The sequence below is a fragment of the Genypterus blacodes genome, unplaced genomic scaffold (assembly GCF_046128005.1).
Source record: "Genypterus blacodes isolate CSIRO-AG114 ecotype Tasmania unplaced genomic scaffold, CSIRO-AGI_Gbla_v1 ptg000014l_1, whole genome shotgun sequence".
Lineage (NCBI taxonomy): Eukaryota > Metazoa > Chordata > Actinopteri > Ophidiiformes > Ophidiidae > Genypterus > Genypterus blacodes.
The window spans coordinates 120,001-137,500 of record NW_027466828.1 but is presented as its reverse complement, the minus strand read 5'-3'; the positions used below and the strand labels follow the sequence as shown (position 1 = coordinate 137,500).

General features: G+C 47.5%; 1 protein-coding gene across 4 annotated transcripts in view; it reads right to left on the bottom strand.

Moving 5' to 3' along the window:
• The window catches only part of LOC143015217 (pleckstrin homology domain-containing family A member 5-like), a 52,779-nt gene that overhangs the window by 7,316 nt on the left and 27,963 nt on the right, over window positions 1-17,500 (bottom strand). For 2 of the 4 annotated variants that reach the window (XM_076169180.1, XM_076169181.1), the window contains exons 4-19: window positions 16,315-16,398; window positions 13,874-13,921; window positions 12,294-12,465; window positions 11,932-12,036; window positions 11,614-11,686; window positions 11,431-11,531; window positions 10,423-10,538; window positions 9,097-10,233; window positions 8,443-8,723; window positions 7,752-7,978; window positions 7,528-7,611; window positions 6,570-6,689; window positions 1,024-1,062; window positions 796-876; window positions 306-449; window positions 1-77 (exon numbers count right to left, since the gene is read on the bottom strand). The exon at window positions 1-77 is cut by the window's left edge and continues 25 nt beyond it. In XM_076169180.1, the coding sequence (XP_076025295.1) occupies window positions 1-77; window positions 306-449; window positions 796-876; window positions 1,024-1,062; window positions 6,570-6,689; window positions 7,528-7,611; window positions 7,752-7,978; window positions 8,443-8,723; window positions 9,097-10,233; window positions 10,423-10,538; window positions 11,431-11,531; window positions 11,614-11,686; window positions 11,932-12,036; window positions 12,294-12,465; window positions 13,874-13,921; window positions 16,315-16,398 (2,889 nt within the window). The remainder of the gene's footprint in view (window positions 78-305; window positions 450-795; window positions 877-1,023; window positions 1,063-6,569; window positions 6,690-7,527; window positions 7,612-7,751; window positions 7,979-8,442; window positions 8,724-9,096; window positions 10,234-10,422; window positions 10,539-11,430; window positions 11,532-11,613; window positions 11,687-11,931; window positions 12,037-12,293; window positions 12,466-13,873; window positions 13,922-16,314; window positions 16,399-17,500) is intronic. The other 2 variants (XM_076169182.1, XM_076169184.1) reach the window with 1 other exon arrangement.

Below are 17,500 nucleotides of genomic sequence, written 5' to 3'. Positions count from 1 at the left end.
TGCTGCAGCAGGTTTGATTTGGCCAAAGTGACATCGACCTCCAGCCTGTCATACTCCCTCATGGAGCGCTCCAACTCCTGAAACCAGAGAGCAACACACAAATATGCTCATGACTGTGTGTGTGTGTGTGTGTGTGTGTGTGTGTGCGCGCGTGTATGTGTTTCTTTACAAACTTTGGCTTTCATAAGAAAATACTTTTATCCCTTTTATCACTGAAGAGTTCTACCAGTGTGTTCCTGACTCTCCTGCCTGTCCCCTGGTGTGTGTGTGTGTGTGTGTGTGTGTGTGTGTGTGTGTGTACTCACTGTGTTGACTCTGCTCAGCTCTCTGCAGGTGCTCAGCAGGCCGTTCTGCAGCACGTCTCTCTGCTGTATGAGGCTCTGAGGTGCAGCACCGCCCTGCTCACTGAGCTCCTGGCTGGCAGACAGCAGGGCCGTCTCCAGAGTGTGCTGCCACACACACACACACACACACACACACACACACACACACACACACACACACAAGGTACGAGTCAGACATGTGTAGAGGCGGAAGAAAGGTAACAAGATGTAGAAATATGTATTTGGAGCACAAGAAGACACAGGATAGGGAGTGTGTGTGTGTGTGTGTGTGTGTGTGTGTGTGTGTGTGTGTGACAACAAGATGTCACCATGCAGGCTGTTAAGTGTGCAGGTTTGTGTTAAAATGTCATTGTGTCTGCCTACAAATTGAGGCAACATAAAAAACATCAGAGTACACAAGTACACACACACAAGTACACACACACAAGTACACACACACACAGACACACACCTTCTCTCTGTGTAGCTGCTGTACTTTCTCCTCCTGCACTCTGCACGCCTTGTCCTGCTCACACAGTCGACTCAGCTTGGTCTGAAACACACACACACACACACACACACACACACACACACACACACACACACACACACACACACACACACACACAGACAGTTGAGCTCCATTTGCTCAGGGACCTTTGTGTTTGTGGTGTTGTATTGATGTCCCTGCTGATCTCACATCTATGTCTGCCTCCTCCTTCTGTTCCTCTGGGCTGACCTGAAACAAGACAGAGACGCAGTCAGAGACAGAGAGACAGGCCTGAGACAGGGAGACAGAGAGACAGACCTGAGACAGAGAGACAGACCTGAGACAGACCTGAGACAGGGAGACAGAGAGACAGAGAGACAGACCTGAGACAGGCCTGAGACAGACCTGAGACAGGGAGACAGAGAGACAGAGAGACAGACCTGAGACAGACCTGAGACAGACCTGAGACAGGGAGACAGAGAGACAGAGAGACAGACCTGAGACAGGCCTGAGACAGATCTGAGACAGGGAGACAGAGAGACAGAGAGACAGAGAGAGAGGAAGGCTACAAGACGTGAGAATGGAGAAAAGAAAGAAGTGAAATAAAGATGAGATGTGTTTCAAAATGTCCCTCTGGGCAGCAGACGGCCTCAGGATGGATCGGGTTTAGAGAAGAGGATCTAGCAAAGTTTGGTTCTAGAAAGGAAACCATCTAAATGCCAGGATGTCCCTCCCTTTGTTCTATCAGCTGTGTGATCATTAGAAACAGAAGAGACTGTGAAGAGAAACTCTTCATGTTTCCTGTTTCATTCATTCTGGATCAAGAGATGAAGCGATGAAGCGATGAGCTCATTCTGTTTCATTTCCCTTTCTGTGCTTGTCATGGTATATCATAGTCCAGGGAGAGAGAGAGCCTGAGAGCACAGACACACACACACACACACACACACACACACACACACACACACACACACACACACACACTACTGACATGTTGGATGAGACCTTTAAGTGTCTGATATTTGTTGTTCTGATGTCTTTTTGATCTCCCACACTTTCACTTTCACACTGAACCAAACCAGACCGGCCTTTGTGTGACTGTAGAAACGTCAGAACTTAAACACACCTCACTCTTTGCTGCACTGCAGACCTGTGATGATGAGAGCAGCACGTCTGTTACATTCAGACACACAGCTGCTTCATGATCAGCAGCCTGTCCCCTCACCAGCTTCTCCTCTGCTTCCTCCTCCATGTCCTTAACCCTTCTGCTCAGGCACAGAGAGTTCCATTCAGGCTCATACAGACTCGCACGTTTCCTGGGCTTTGTTCAGATGAAGGAGGCTGAAGCAGATTGGATGATTGTATTGATTTATGATCGTTGGCTCAGTCCTTCTTCTCTCTATGCTTTTATAACATTTAGAGGGCGAGTAAGCTTTGTACACACTGCACCACTTCACAAAGTAAAGGACAGAGCTGTCTTACAGTCACAAAGTGGAAACTCTACCTGACTGATCAGCCACACAGGAGCCACTATGCTACCTGATCTCTCCTCTGTTCTGTCTCAAACCTCTGCTGTATCACAGAAAGTGATAGACCACTTCAGAAGTGTCCCCGTCTCTTTGCTCTCAGCAGGAATGTGTCTAGTTTTTGTGAACACACAAACAGCTGCATTCTGAAACAGCTGAAGAGACGAAATCAGGAAGAGTGAATCAGACACAAGCCACAGGAGAGAGATACCTTCTGATCTAGATGATCTGATCTTCACTGGTAATATGGATAACAGGCTAAGTGAGTGAGGAATCAAACCCTCTGTCTCCTCTGTCCAGGATGTGATACATTGTTGTCCCTTGTCCTTCAAGTGTAGGTGAGCTGCTGAGTCCTGTCCTGAAGTGTGTTTGGCCTCTAATGAACATCATCACAGCAGAAAGGAGAACCCTCCAGACTGTGGTCATCATCCACACCTGGCCTCAGAAGAGTCCAACCAGGAGGACTAACCATGACTCTCAGGGACCCTGACTACGACTCCACAGAGGATCACACCTGGGAATCCACAACCGAAGAAACCTTCTGGATGAGAGGTGAAACGTCTCCAAACCTTTAGTAGCAAATCCATTTGACTGAGACAAACTTTCCTTGGATACCAGGACCTGGAGGACTGGGAGCCTCCAACCTGGAGCCTGAACCTAACGCCTGCCTACCGCCACCGTCCATGGGTTTGTTCAATGAAGAGTGAAGGAACGGGTAAGAGATGTTTACATGGAACCATTCAGTCTGGATGCTCTGCTTGATCACTCTGAAGCTGAACAGAGAAGAATGTGGTTTGTTTTCATTCTGAACACATCTGAAAACCATGAATACAAAATAAAGAGACAAAAACAAAAAGGTCTGGGCTTTCCAAAGTGGAAACAGGACGATGAAGTGCATGAAGATGTCCTGTGAGCCATGAACCCATGATGCCTCAGACCCACAGCATCAAACACAACACCATGAGACACATCATAATGCTGTGATGACGTCGGGACAGTTTGAGACGTTGTGCTAATGAATGAACTCAAACTGGTGAAGCAGCAGGTGGTCCAGGTGGATGGAGTCCATAAACAATCACTGGGCTACCAGGACACGGGTTTGGCTACAGTCACATCCAGGTCAGGCAATTTAGAGTTTAAGAGTTTATGAGACAAAATACAGTAGATTAGTTTTGTATGTACTGTAGATGGAGAAATGCACTTTTAGCATAATGGAATTAATTCAACCTCACAGGTGAGTGATTATTCTCTTCTTCTTCAGGAAGTCCCTGACCCCTGACCCCTGACTGTCTGGACCTGACTGAGCCAGAACCCGTCCAGGTCCTTACTTGCTGGTAGAGCTGCGGCCTCGGTGCAGAATTCTCAATCATAGTGTGAATCATGAAGATTAGAGGTTCATTCTCCTTCGTCTTGTCAGTGCCAAGGAGAGAAGGGACAAAGTGATGTCATAACACAGCAGCAGAACACACAGGAACAGCTGAGATACACAACTTCTCCCAAAGTACAGGCAAGATAAAATCACCACCACAACACAGTGTTAATGTGGAACTGCTGAGGTCACACACACACACACACAAAGAGATAACACTATGCATTCCATACTTCCTAACCCACGACCATAACAGTGAATGTGACGCATCTCACAACTTTGCTCAGTTTCTGGACTTTGCCAGGAAACAGGAAGTGAAGTGAAGCAGACTCACTCAGTCACTCCTGGCAGCATGGGTGTGTTTTTGATCATATGTCTTCAAAATCACATCCTTCATTTAAATAGCTCTAAATCACACACTTGACTTTAGCAGACTGCACATTTACAGACAAAACTCCAGTTTAAACAATAAACTGGACAAAGTGACCTTTGACTTCTACATTAACGTCTTGATTTCACTTTTCTGACTTTCTTCCTTAAAGGCTCTGTAGGATCCAAACAACAACAAAGTGCTAAGAAACACAAACACTTTGATCTCATGAATAACAATAACAATCATAATAATAAGAGTAGATCACATCACATGTTCTGTTTGTAAAGTGATGGATTTACATACATGAGGTCATTTATATGGAATCAAAGTGAGTTAGTAACAGGTCAGTAAACTAAAGGCTCTCTGTTTAGTTTGAGTTCAGATTTTAATGGGAAAAACAAAATCCCAGTGAATAAATTGTGTAAATATGAAACACAAAGCTGTGAAAGTCAAATACTTTTTGTTTTTACAGACTGGAACTGAATGTTTAATACAGGATATATAGTAGAGACAGAGGTCTTAGTTTATAGGCTGATGTTTGATGAAAATGTTCTTTCCTAATAACAAATGATTGTGTTGTAAAACGGTTCTTGGCTTGTGAACTTCACATGAGAATGAAGCCGTTAGTTTTATCTTCTGTATCTATTTTCTTAAGCAGGTAAACAGAGAGGAGGGAGGTCAGATCTCTCACCTGGCTCTCCAGGTAAATGAGGCTCCTCTGAAGGTGATGGGACAGAACGTCAGTCTGCAGAGGCCGCAGGATGAGAGGGAAAGGCAAAGCAGCACAGGTAGGGTGCGGACGGACAGAAGGGGAGAGGAAACAGCAGAGGGAGAAGGAAGAGAAAACAGGAGCCCAGTCAGGAAAAAGTTCATTTGAAAAGGAAGGAAAACAGAATCACAGCAGAGCGTCCAATAGCAAGCAGAGGATCGGCTGAGAGGCAGAGCTGCAGGTTGAGTCCCTATAATGATTCCATATGGGTGACTGGTGTCTTTAAACTGTGCATTAGAACGTCTCAAACATGGTTCACAACACAAGTTACACCAAAACACATCTGAACCCAAAAGACTCCAGCTTACACCTGGAATCTGTCCTTTAAAACAACCAGGTGAGTGGATCAAGCAGCATCAGCTCACATCTGGAGATCTCTATGTTCACATGTGTGACTCGGATGCTGATGACATCGTGTTACATCAAACATCACAGTAGGGCATGAGAGAGCTGCTGTGATTGGCCAGATGTTACCAGGCAGATGTTACCAGGTCCTGACAGCTACAGACACAAATGAATGATGACTGATAATCAATTCCACATCAATACACTCCCCCCTTTGTGTCACCTGGTCACTGAATTAAATCAAAATCCAAATTCATACATTTTGAGGCAGCAGCCATTTAATTATTTAATCTTTAGATAACGAAATGTTAAAGTTACTGTAGATCAATCTGTACTCCTGCCTCACCTACATGAACTCACCTCACACACATTCACACACTCACACATGCTGCAGTCACCAGAGAGCTGATGGGGTTAGTGAAGGGTTAATGAGTGAGCTGCACATTCATGTCTCATTTACATGTGAAGGGTTAATGCAGCCATAACCAGAGCACTGATGTCATTTTAGTCCCGCCTCCATTCAGTAAATTGATCTGTGTTTACTTTGTAACTAATCCTGCCCAATAAGGATCGTCATGGCTGTTGTCATGGCAAAGATAGAAGGCATCTGACTCTGCTGTGACTGTTTTATGACCATTTGATATCTGGTGACCACAACATACTGAGCAGTCATCAGGGTCTTATAGAACCTTTACATGTCTCTGTAAGCTGACATCACGTCTGTCTCAAGCATGTTCTGGGGAAAGCTCTGGGTGATGGTTGTACTGGTTTACAGAGGAAGAAGAGAAGCCAGGACTCTGCGGCCCCTGACAGATGGAGCTGCTGATCTTCTCTGATTGCTGGTGGTTGGAAAGCTATGTTGATGAAGATGTTGTTGATTTCCTGTGTTATTATTTGTGCTGAAGCTCAGATTGTGTCTCTCATGAGGTCGACTGATGGACAGGGATGATTGAGATTATTTGAACTGTAATCTTGTGTAATTGTTCATGTCCCTCCCAGCAACGTGTGATTATGACGATGAAGAGCGATGACACGTTTAAACAGATAATCAATCATATAATCAATCTGGGTTGTGTTTGTGTTTGTTTCCTTTCATCCTTCATTCTTTTTTCAAATATGTTTATCCCTTTCAGCCTTAAGCTTCTTCCAGAGTGCTTTGGGCAGAGTGGGGTTGTTAGTATTGAAGGGAAAGATTCAGGATGATGTCATTACTGTCAGAAGTACATCTAGAGACACATTCATGTTCGTTTACATGTTCAGAGACGTCCCTAATGAAGGTCTAATCTAATCTAACATGCAGACATGTAGGGTATGCATGCTCATCCACACACACACACACACACACACACACACACACACACACACGGTGCTGACCTTGGCGTTGGGCCCCTCCATGCCCAGGGCCATCAGCTGAGCGACTGTGTGCTCCCTCAGGCTGTTGATCTCTGCCTGCTGCCGGCGGAGCTTGATGAGCAGCAGGGTCAGCTCCTCAGGCTGCAGAGCAACACACACACACACACACACAGAGGTCAGAACAGGAGCTGCCACAACCACAACTGAGACAAAGGAAACAATCATGCAGTTACCCTGACAACATGGAAGAAGAGACGACTTATTTTCATAAGAGAATAATGCTACCCAAACATTTCTGTCCGTCCACTGAGAGAGGATCTGAGGCTTCTGGACTCTTAAAGGCTGGAGGACGTTCCCCCTCTCACTCTAAAGGCTTCTTCCGTTCTGCTGGATCTCTTACTGATGAGAGGTGAAACGCCTTCCAGCCTTTAGGAGCAGGAACGCTTGGTTACTGTCACTCCACCAGGGGGCGCTGTGAGGTCTGACTCATCAACGGACCCTCGTCTGCAGTGGAACTCCTGAAAACACTTCAGATGCTGCTCCACTTTGTAAACAGAGAGAATCTAGGAGAGAAGCATTTAGAGGAAACAGCAGCAGAGACAGATGGGAGGAAACAGATCCCACTGAGCCATCAGTTCTGTTTCTGGTTGTCAACGTCTCAGTGTCTGAATGTCTCCTCTCTCATGTCTCATGTTTGCTGCTGACAGGACAAAAGCTGAAGGCTCTGAAGCTCAGCAGGAAGAAGCACGATTAGGATCTATGTTCAAGGGAAACTTTATAAAGACGTAAAGGGAAAGGATTTATTCAGGAAAGTGAACGTCCTGATGGATGTGACTCATACTGCAATCACACAACTCCCTCCCTCCCTCCCTCCCTCCCTCCTGAATGAGGACCTGAACTGTAGTTTCAATTTGAAGCTCTTGAGAACAACTGCAAACAGGAAGTCACACCTCCTCCTCTGGAGCTGAGCGTCTCTTACCGTCTTGCCCTGGAGGGTCTGTGGGTCGTTGCTCTGAGAGGAGACAGGCGCTGCTATGGAGCGACGGTCCGGAGGGTAAACATACTGCAGACGGGAGGAGAGGGAAGAGGATGAGACAAGAGAAGGAACATCTGAGGTGCAGGCAATGCAGCGAGACGTTCAGAAGGAAGGACTGAATCAAGTTTGAGCCACAAAACAAACTCTGGGGTCAAACAGTGATCTACCTTAGTCAGTGGCGTCCTGTGCGGGCGCTCCAGGGTCAGATCGCCCCTGGGGACGGAGGATGTGAGCTCTGAGGTGGGGTTGTGAGCCCCCTGCTGGCGTGGAGGGGAGAAGGTGCTGTAGAGAGCCAGAGAGCCGTGAGACGGAGAGGTGGGGATGGACGGAGCCACGGCGTGTTCTGATATGTTACTCATGGTCTTGGTGCTGGGCAGAGTTCCATAGTGACCGACTGGGATAAAACAAGTGACAGCAGAGTCACGGAGTTAGACACAGACACACACAGCCTACAACAACATCTGTGTTCCTCCTCACATCACTTTGGAGCCAGATGAAAGGATTAGAGGCGTTTCTCTGGGTTCAGCCTGCTTCTCTCCTCACATGAAGCTTTACATTACCTCCTCCTGAGGCCTGGACATTTCATTTGTATACATTTTTTTATTTCTCCTTACTATTTGGGATGAGTGGGGCCGAATAAGTATACAATCAAAAAGTCAGTAGTGTGATCATGTGTGTAGTTGTGTATTTGTAGTTTTCTACCAACCAGTAAATGTTTTGATACCACTAGGGGGCAGCGTAAACAACGTCCAGACAGGAGGACAGAGGGTTTAGGTGAAGCACAAGGATGTAAAGGTGTAGGGAAGGAGAAATGTACACATATGAGGAGGCTGGGTCTCAGGTGAACATCCTGTGTACCTGCAGGCTGAGCCAGACTCTGCCTGGAGAAGGCCTGCCTCTGCTGCCACTCATACAGCTGCCACATGGTGTCGTCCCTCATGGACCTCCTCTTGTCTGCCGGCGTGGAGGTGGAGGCGGGCTGGAGGGCGTGGTCGTACGCAGAGCCCGACACGCTGCAGACGCTGTCGGGCCTCATCAGATTGTTACGGGGCAAAGTCCGGTACCCCTCTGGGTAGCGGGGCACATGCTGGGCCCGGTGGCTCGGCATGTTCCTGGGTAAGGTCTGGTAGGAGGTCACACTTCAGAGGAGAGAAGAAGAAGAGGAGGGAGGGAGGGAAGCAACACGTCAGACACTTATTGTGGTAAAATGTGAATTACAGTCATGTCAACAAACAGGAAAGATGAATCAGAATCAGTCTGTATTAATCTAACAGAACAAATAAGGGGTTGAGCAGAGAGAGAGTTCCTTCTTCACACTACAGGAAGATCAATGGAACCTTCTCTAAAGGCTGGGGTTCCTCCTGCTGCTCTGAGTGGAGGACTGATGCTCCTCATGAGAGTTTAACTACAGGAAAACTACAACCTCAAACACAATGACAACAACTACAACGACAACAACACACAGTATTCTGTTGTTTTCTCCCCCCCCCCCCCCCCCTCCCACAGTCTCACCTCCTGCTGTCCTCCTCCTGCCCTCTGCTCCTGTGTGTGCGGACCCTCTGCTCCAGATGCTGGATGGACTTGGTCCTGGGCAGGTCCAGGCCTCTGTCCCCTTCCTGGCCTGGCGTTAGGGGGAACCCCCCCACAGAGCTGCAGGCCGGACCCCCGCCCAGCTCCCCCGGCTGCCTCTCCCCGTGTTGCTCCCCCGTGCGGGGCTCGGAGCCGTTCACCTGCATGGCCTTCTGGACGCTGAGGTTGGCTTGGTTCTGCCGTGAGGCGGAGACGGCGGCGGCGATGGCGGCGGCCTGAGCGGGCTGGAGCTTGATGCTGCTGATCTTAGTGAGGGTCCTCTCTGAGCTGGGCTCCCTCTGGAAGCTGTACCTGTCGCTGTCATGCAGGGTGGCGTACTTCCCCGCCTCTCTGAGCGTGGCGTACTTGTCTCCGTCTCGCAGGGTGCTGTACTTCCTCACCTCCCTCAGAGTGCCGTACTTGTCCATCACCTGCAGAGTCCCGTACCTGCTGTCTGTCTCTCGCAGGACGCCGTACCTCTCTGTTTCCCTTAAGGACAGCTGCCTCCTCACTTCCCTTTGAGCGTACTTCTGTCCGTCCCTCTGCAGTGTGTGTCTGTCTCCTAACCTCTGCAGCGTCTGCTCCTCTCCCTCCTTTCCAAACAGGAACCTCTCCCGCTCTTTGCACGGCGCCTGTTTCTCCTCTGTGGGAGTCACGGCGTACTTCTCCTCCACCTTCTGCACGCCGTACTTCTCCAGGTCCCTGTGAATGCCGCACACCTCCACGTCTTTGTGCAGGGAGTACTTCTCCCCGTCCTTGCGTAGCAGGTACTTCTCCCCGTCCTTGTGCAGCAGGTATCTCTCTCCGTCCTTCTGCAGCATGTAGCTCACCCCGTCCTTCTTCAGCGAGTACCTGTCCCCGTCCTTCTGTAAGGTGTAGTACTCCTGCTGCTCCCTCTGGCTGTTGTTGTGTTTCTCCGTCTCTTTGGGCCACTTCGCCTCCGTCCTGGATATGGAGCGCTGATGGACGGGCTCGCGGTTGCGCTCGTTGTTCTGAATCTCGGGCCGGGTCAGGACTCTGTGGTTCAGGAGGTTGTTGAGCTCCTGAGGCGTCTGGTGATCCGGCTTCAACTTGTTCTGTCTGGAAAGTGAGAGAGAGGGAGAGAGAGGGAGAGAGGGAATGAGAAACACTGAGACAGGAAGACAAAGAACTTGGTTACAAAGTTCACTGAGGGGAAAGTTTCTGATCCCAGAGCATTACAGCGTGATGTGTTCATAAGCTCCTCCCCCTGGCACGCACACACACACACACACACACACACACACTCACCGTTTCATTGGTTCTGTGTGGACGAGGGCAGCGTCCGTCATGACCCTCATCCACATCTCCATCTCTTTGGCTGTGTCAGTGCAGAAGTAATAAGTCCTCATGTTGGGGTGAGTCGCCTTCAGGAGAGGAAGAGAGGAAGAGGAAGAAGAAGAGAGGGAGAGGAAGAGAGAAAGAGAAAGAAGAACAGAGGGAGAGGAAGAGAGGGAGAACACATAGAGAAATGTAGAGGGAGAGATGGAGAGAGAGATGGAGAGAGATGTGGAGAGAGAGAGAGAGAGGGGAAGAGAGAGAGAGATGTGGAGAGAGAGAGAGAGGGGAAGAGAGAGAGAGATGTGGAGAGAGAGAGAGAGAGAGAGGGGAAGAGAGAGAGAGATGTGGAGAGAGAGAGAGAGAGAGAGAGGGGAAGAGAGAGAGAGATGTGGAGAGAGAGAGAGAGAGAGGGGAAGAGAGAGAGAGATGTGGAGAGAGAGAGAGAGAGGAAGAGAGAGAGGAAGAGAGAGAGATGTAGAGAGAGAGAGAGAGAGGAAGAGAGAGAGAGATGTGGAGAGAGAGACAGAGAGAGACAGAGAGAGAGAGAGAGAGAGAGAGAGAGAGACAGAGAGAGAGAGAGACAGAGAGAGAGAGAGACAGACAAAGAGAGAGACAGAGAGAGAGAGACAGAGAGAGAGAGAGACAGAGAGAGAGAGAGAGAGAGAGAGAGAGACAGACAAAGAGAGAGACAGAGAGAGAGACACACGGGTGAGAAGCTACATCACAATAATGATCATGTGATGTAATAAAGTGTGACTCTGCCTCAGACTTCCTGTTCTCTGTGTCTCTGTTGGTAAGAAGCGACACTGAGGTCAGACTGACTGATCTCTGCATTAAACATTCTGAGGTCATGGATCTGATTCTTCTCTCCAGGTGTCTCTGAGACTGATGGACAGATTACTGCAGCTTTATTCTCTCCCAGCCTTCATGTTCTGTGATGTCACTGCACCAGGTGACCTTGAGGACCTTGAGGTTCACCTTGAAAGCGTATTTCCTGCTGATGTGGTCGTCCACTGACAGCATGGAGATGTGGAAGCTGGGCAGGAGGATGCTGCCCAGGATGTTGTCCTCTTTATCATCTGGACCAGAGGAGAGGAGAGGAGAAGTTTAGAGAACAGCTGTGTGTGTGTGTGTGTGTGTGTGTGTGTGTGTGTGTCTCACCTCTATAGTAGTAGAGACACATATCTGATAGAACAAACCACCTCTTCTTCCACAGCTTCATGCCTGTGCTGTCCTGGGGGTTTAAAGAGCACAGAACAACCATCTGTCAGTCACAGTGTCTTTATCTCTAACACACACACACACACACACACACACACACACACACACACACACACACACACACACACACACACACACTTTCCCCTTTCCCCTCTTCCATGTGTCCACACGTCATACAGAGACGGATGTGACTGTTCTCTTATACAGGAGTCGTGTCTCAGTGTGCAGCAGGTGGACTTGTCTGAACTCTGACCCTACCTGTTTGTAGAGCCAGTTGCTCCTGACAGCCGAGGCATTGGGGTTCCTCTTGATGGAGTTGGACCTCTTGCCAAAGTTGTGAATTTTTTTGGAAGACCTAGAAGGCTGTGAGACACACACACACACACACACACACACACACACACACAGGAAGACATGAAACTATCTACACACACTTTATGCTGCTATGAAAACAAATAAACAAAATAAACCTTCGATCTCCCAAAACGGTTTGATCACAGTCCAGAGGAAGAACACTTTTATGAGCTCAATCAAGTGATTCTATAAGTGATTGGACCTTCAAGATGGAATGGAATAAAACAATCATGTACGACCCAAAGCCTGTTGGTAAAGGTCCTGACCCGTGTGGATGAGGTGGACGTAGTGGGGACGTTGACGTTGGTGGTTGCCGGGCTGCCAGGGAAGGGGCTGTAGTCTGAGCCCCCGGTGTAGTTAGACGCCTCACTCATGGTGCTGGTGGGTCGCTCCTTCTTCTCACTGCTGCTGCTCTGGTCTGAAGCCACAGGAGCAGGCCTGACAGAGCAAAAGAGACGGAGCAACAAAGAGTCACTCCACATGGAAAGAGCTCCACAAGCGTTACACTTCCACTGATCCAGAAAGAAGATAGAGTTCTAGTTAGAGTTTGTGTCACAGCTAACAACAGATGCTTCTGCTACACAAACTTAAACACGTCAGGTACCAGAGGCCCAGCTGTCACTCATCAAGGAGGAAGAGGTCATACTAGGTGATGTGGGTCTTCTGTGTTGGTCGAGACGAAAAGCAACTATGAATCCTGATTGACTTCCTGCCTGGGCCTTGGTTGTGTGTCATAGCAGTATTACTGACAGCATTAGAGAGAGGAGGAGGAGGGCGACGTGTTCCAGCTGTACAGACTTCATTTACGTGTGTGTGTGTGTGTGTGTGTGTGTGTGTGTGTGTGCTGTGAGTGAGAGCCAACAGGCTGACAGGCTGAGCTGAATGTGTTCTGTTCAGAGATTGCATCATTAAGTATCTGGATAACAGTCTGAGAAAGAGAGATCTTATTTTGACGGTATTGACATTTGTACTGAACTCTGGCATTTTGTAGGAGAGTTCTGTGTGTGTGTGTGTGTGTGTGTGTGTGTGTGTAAAGACAAAAACACAGTCAGGCTCAACATGTCACAGGATCTTTCTGTGGTCTGTGGTCATGTTGGCAGAGTTCTGGTCTGAGGCTGAATCTTTCTAACCTATCAACCCGGTCCAGACAATCAGCCAATCTCCCATCTCATCAAGACCCAATCACCCCCCCCCTCTCTCTATCAGTGTGTTAGAGCCATTAAACAGAGGGAGGATGAACACAGAGCAGAGGAAGAGGAAGAGAGACGGGAGGTAAAGACTGTGGCCTGAGTTTGATCCATCAATCACAGCTGTCTGCCTCCAAACCATTACACACTTCTTTATACATTTGATTTGAGTCCACAGACACTTGGACTCCCTCTTAGCAAGCAGTTCCATCATTAAAGTAATAACATCTGTTCAAAAGACTTCATATAAGATGGAAAATGGAAATGAAAATGTTGGAAAAGTTTTTACTATTATTATTATTGTCTATTATTATTATTATTTTATTATTATTAATATTTTATTATTATTATTATTTTATTATTATTATTTTATTTTTATTATTATTATTATTTTATTATTATTATTATTATTATTTTATTATTATTATTATTTTATTATTTATATTTTTTATTACTAGACGGGCAAAAGATAACAAATAAGAAACTGAAGCAGATTGATTGATGTTCTACTCAGAAGCACTCCTCAGAATGACAGAGTGACAGAGTGACAGCTGCTATGCCGACAGTGAAGTCAACACCTGCTTCACTGGACCTCAGGGCCAAAGCACCAGAGCCAGAGCAGCTCTCTATCCCTCCACCTGCATGTAGAGCATCATTACCTGCTGTCTAGAGGCTTATCAGGGTGGACAAGCTTCCCACTGCTCAGTCTAGAGACAGGAGAGGAGAGGAGAGGAGAGGAGGAGAGGAGGAGAGGAGGACACGATGATGAGAAATCATAAAGAATCAGGGATTATGTGAGAAAATAATTAAAGGAAATTGAAACAGTAAAAGAAAAAAGGATGATGATGATGATGATGATGACATGAAAGAAGAAATGCATGAAGGAGGGTTTTTGTTTTTCCACACACACACACACACACACACTGTCCACACTGTGATGCTTCGCCCTGTGGCCCTGGTGATGCTACAAGTCATGTGACCCATTACAGCCAAGTGGAGGAGTCGAAGGAGAGAAGACAGATGACAGATGTTCTTAAAGACTAAACACAACAGACTTCAGCATGTAGGGAACATGTTCCCATGTTCTCATGTTCTCATGTTCCCATGTTCTCATGTTAGCATGTTCTCTGTCTGTGCTTCAGTCTCATCACACCATTTCTGTTGTTTATCCTCCACTTCTGTTTTCCTTTCTTATAAAATCACACGACAGCAGATGTGAGTAAATTGTGTTGTTAATTAAAGGAGAAGAGAGCTGGAACAGAGACGCAGTGTGAGCAGAGGTCAGAGGTCAGAGGTCAGAGCTGAGGCAGAGCTTAAAACACCTCAGCTGACACACACACACACAGACAGACAGACACAAACATCAACAAAACATCAGGGAGATAACAAGTTATAGATCAACAAACAGGAGAAATGAAACTAGAGTCAGGAAAAAAAGCAAGAGCTCAGTTTGGTGTTGAATGAAGCCACCAGGCTTTGGATAAGAATAATAAGAATAATATCATATTCCATGTATGAGTGTGTAGGCAGGAGCTTGTTTGTAAACATAGAGGATGAGGTCAGAGGTCATCTAAGTGGATTTAGAGATGATTTGAATGTGCAGTCCAGAGTGACACATCTCTGCTGCTCCTCTCTGAATGACCTCACATGGGACTTTAAGGTCCCATATTATGCTAAACAAAGCATTTCTCTCTTTACCGGCCCCATAAGTAGGAGTGTGTGCCTCTCCACAGGGCATCTTACAGTACAGGGGATGATTGAATTGTCTTAATTGAATAGAATCGGGTTTGATTCATTTCCTCCCACATTAATCAATGAATGTCTCCATAGGGGACACACACACACACACACACACACACACACACACACACACACACAAACAAACAACAACAACCAGTATGAATACAGAAGAGACTCTAGGAAACATCTGCTGTTTATATTTTATAGTTTGTAGCTGAAGTTTGCCGTTCAAATCTCCACAGATAATAAAGCTCCTTCCTCTTTATGAGGTCGGCCCGGCGTCTCTCACTCCTGAGGCTGAATGAAGGAAAAGAAGCTCCTGTAGAGAACTAAATGGTTTGTAGTTCATGCAGAGGCTGCAGATTCATGTTCTTCAACCCTGAACACTAACATGCATTGATGCAGACTCCGCCTGCGCTCGTTTTCAAACTTAATCCTGCTTTGTCTGCTCTGAGGAGCGGAAAGTCGGGAAAATGAGCGGTGTGGATTCTCTTAAGCAGGTTTCTGTGAAGCACACGACCTAGCAGCTTCTCTGTTGTGTTACACAGGATGGATTACAGCTTTGACAGGAAGCTCTGGAGCAGAGTGCAGCAGAGCCGCTGTCACATGCTTCACCCATCTGAGCCTTCTGATACATCACTGCTGCTCAGAGAGGAGTGCACACTAACATCTGGTGTAAATGTGCTGGAGTAGGTGGCTGTGTGTCAAGCAGCTCCAGTCTGGAGCACTTTGGGTCACATGGGACAGAACCCATGAATACAAAGAGCACAGGGACGTTCCACTACAGTGAGTCTGCATGCAAGCATGACTTCATACAACACAGCAGCAGAACGTCATGGGCTTGTGACATCAGTGTGAGGACTGAACACAACAGACTGAGAGGTTCATACACACATCAGATTAATGTCTGTTAAAACGACTAAATATTGAGAAGTCTTAAGGTGGTATTAAGTCCCTGAGCAGGTGTTCAATTTAACAATCATGATATCAATCATAGATGAACTTTATGTGACATCTTCTCTGTTCTGTCAGGTGATGTGTTCATGTTCTGTCCTGGAGCCTGAAGGCATCTCTCTCAGGTGAATGCAGGTAAGCAGCCATGCAGCTCAGACGTGAACATAACTTCACTCACACACCCACTTAGTTCAGCAGGTCTACAGAGGGCCCACAGAGAGCTTTGGGCTGGATCAGGAACCTGTGAAGCCCTGGGAGATGTTGTGTTGTATTGGACAAAACTAATCCACTTGACTTTTGGTTAATGATTAGACCAACACACTTCTGATTCTACCATGGGCTGCTCTTCAATCTGAAGCATCGATGTGTGTGTGTGTGTGTGTGTGTGTGTGTGTGTGAGACTTACTGTTCATTAACCACAAAGATGCAGTTGTCTTGGGAGGGGACTCCTGACACCGGGTGCTTACAGGTCACCTTCCTCTCATTGTGACTGGAGGGAAGGAAAGAGGAAAGAGTGAGAGTGAGAGGAGTTAAGATTACTAAGTCTGAATAAGACTTCACAGCTACATCTTCAAATCAATAACAACACAAACACAAAACCTGCGTCACAGAAAGGAAATTTATCCGCATCATAGCGCACGCGGACACACACACACACACACACACACACACACACACACACACACACACACACACACACACACACACACACACACACACACAGTGCTGGAACACTAGAACATCTTGTGTTTGGACCCAACTGTCAGCTCAAAGAGAAGCCAGAGCCTCAAAACAACAAAGGAAGTTGATGTGGTGAGGCAGGAGGCACGTGTGATGTGACTCCTGTCCTGACTCTTGTCCTGACTCTTGTCCTGACTCTTGTCCTGACTCTTGTCCTGACTCCTGTCCTGACTCTTGTCCTGACTCTTGTCCTGACTCTTGTCCTGACTCTTGTCCTGACTCTTGTCCTGACTCCTGTCCTGACTCCTGTCCTGACTCTTGTCCTGTCTCCTGTCCTGACTCCTGTCCTGACTCCTGTCCTGACTCTGTCCTGTCTCCTGTCCTGACTCCTGTCCTGACTCCTGTCCTGACTCCTGTCCTGACTCTTGTCCTGACTCCTGTCCTGACTCTGTCCTGACTCCTGTCCTGACTCTTGTCCTGACTCCTGTCCTGACTCTGTCCTGACTCCTGTCCTGACTCCTGTCCTGACTCCTGTCCTGTCTCCTGTCCTGACTCCTGTCCTGACTCCTGTCCTGACTCTGTCCTGACTCCTGTCCTGACTCCTGTCCTGACTCCTGTCCTGACTCCTGTCCTGACTCTTGTCCTGACTCCTGTCCTGACTCTGTCCTGACTCCTGTCCTGACTCCTGTCCTGACTCCTGTCCTGTCTCCTGTCCTGACTCTTTCCTGACTCTTGTCCTGACACCTGTCCTGACTCCTGTCCTGACTCCTGTCCTGTCCCTGATCTGCCTCTATGAACAAGAAACAGAGAGGAGCAGCATCATGGGAAACACTGCTTCAGATTAAACATCATTCTATCTTTAATGGAGGAAGAAGAAGCAAAAACTTCACACCTGGGAAAACAAATTCAGT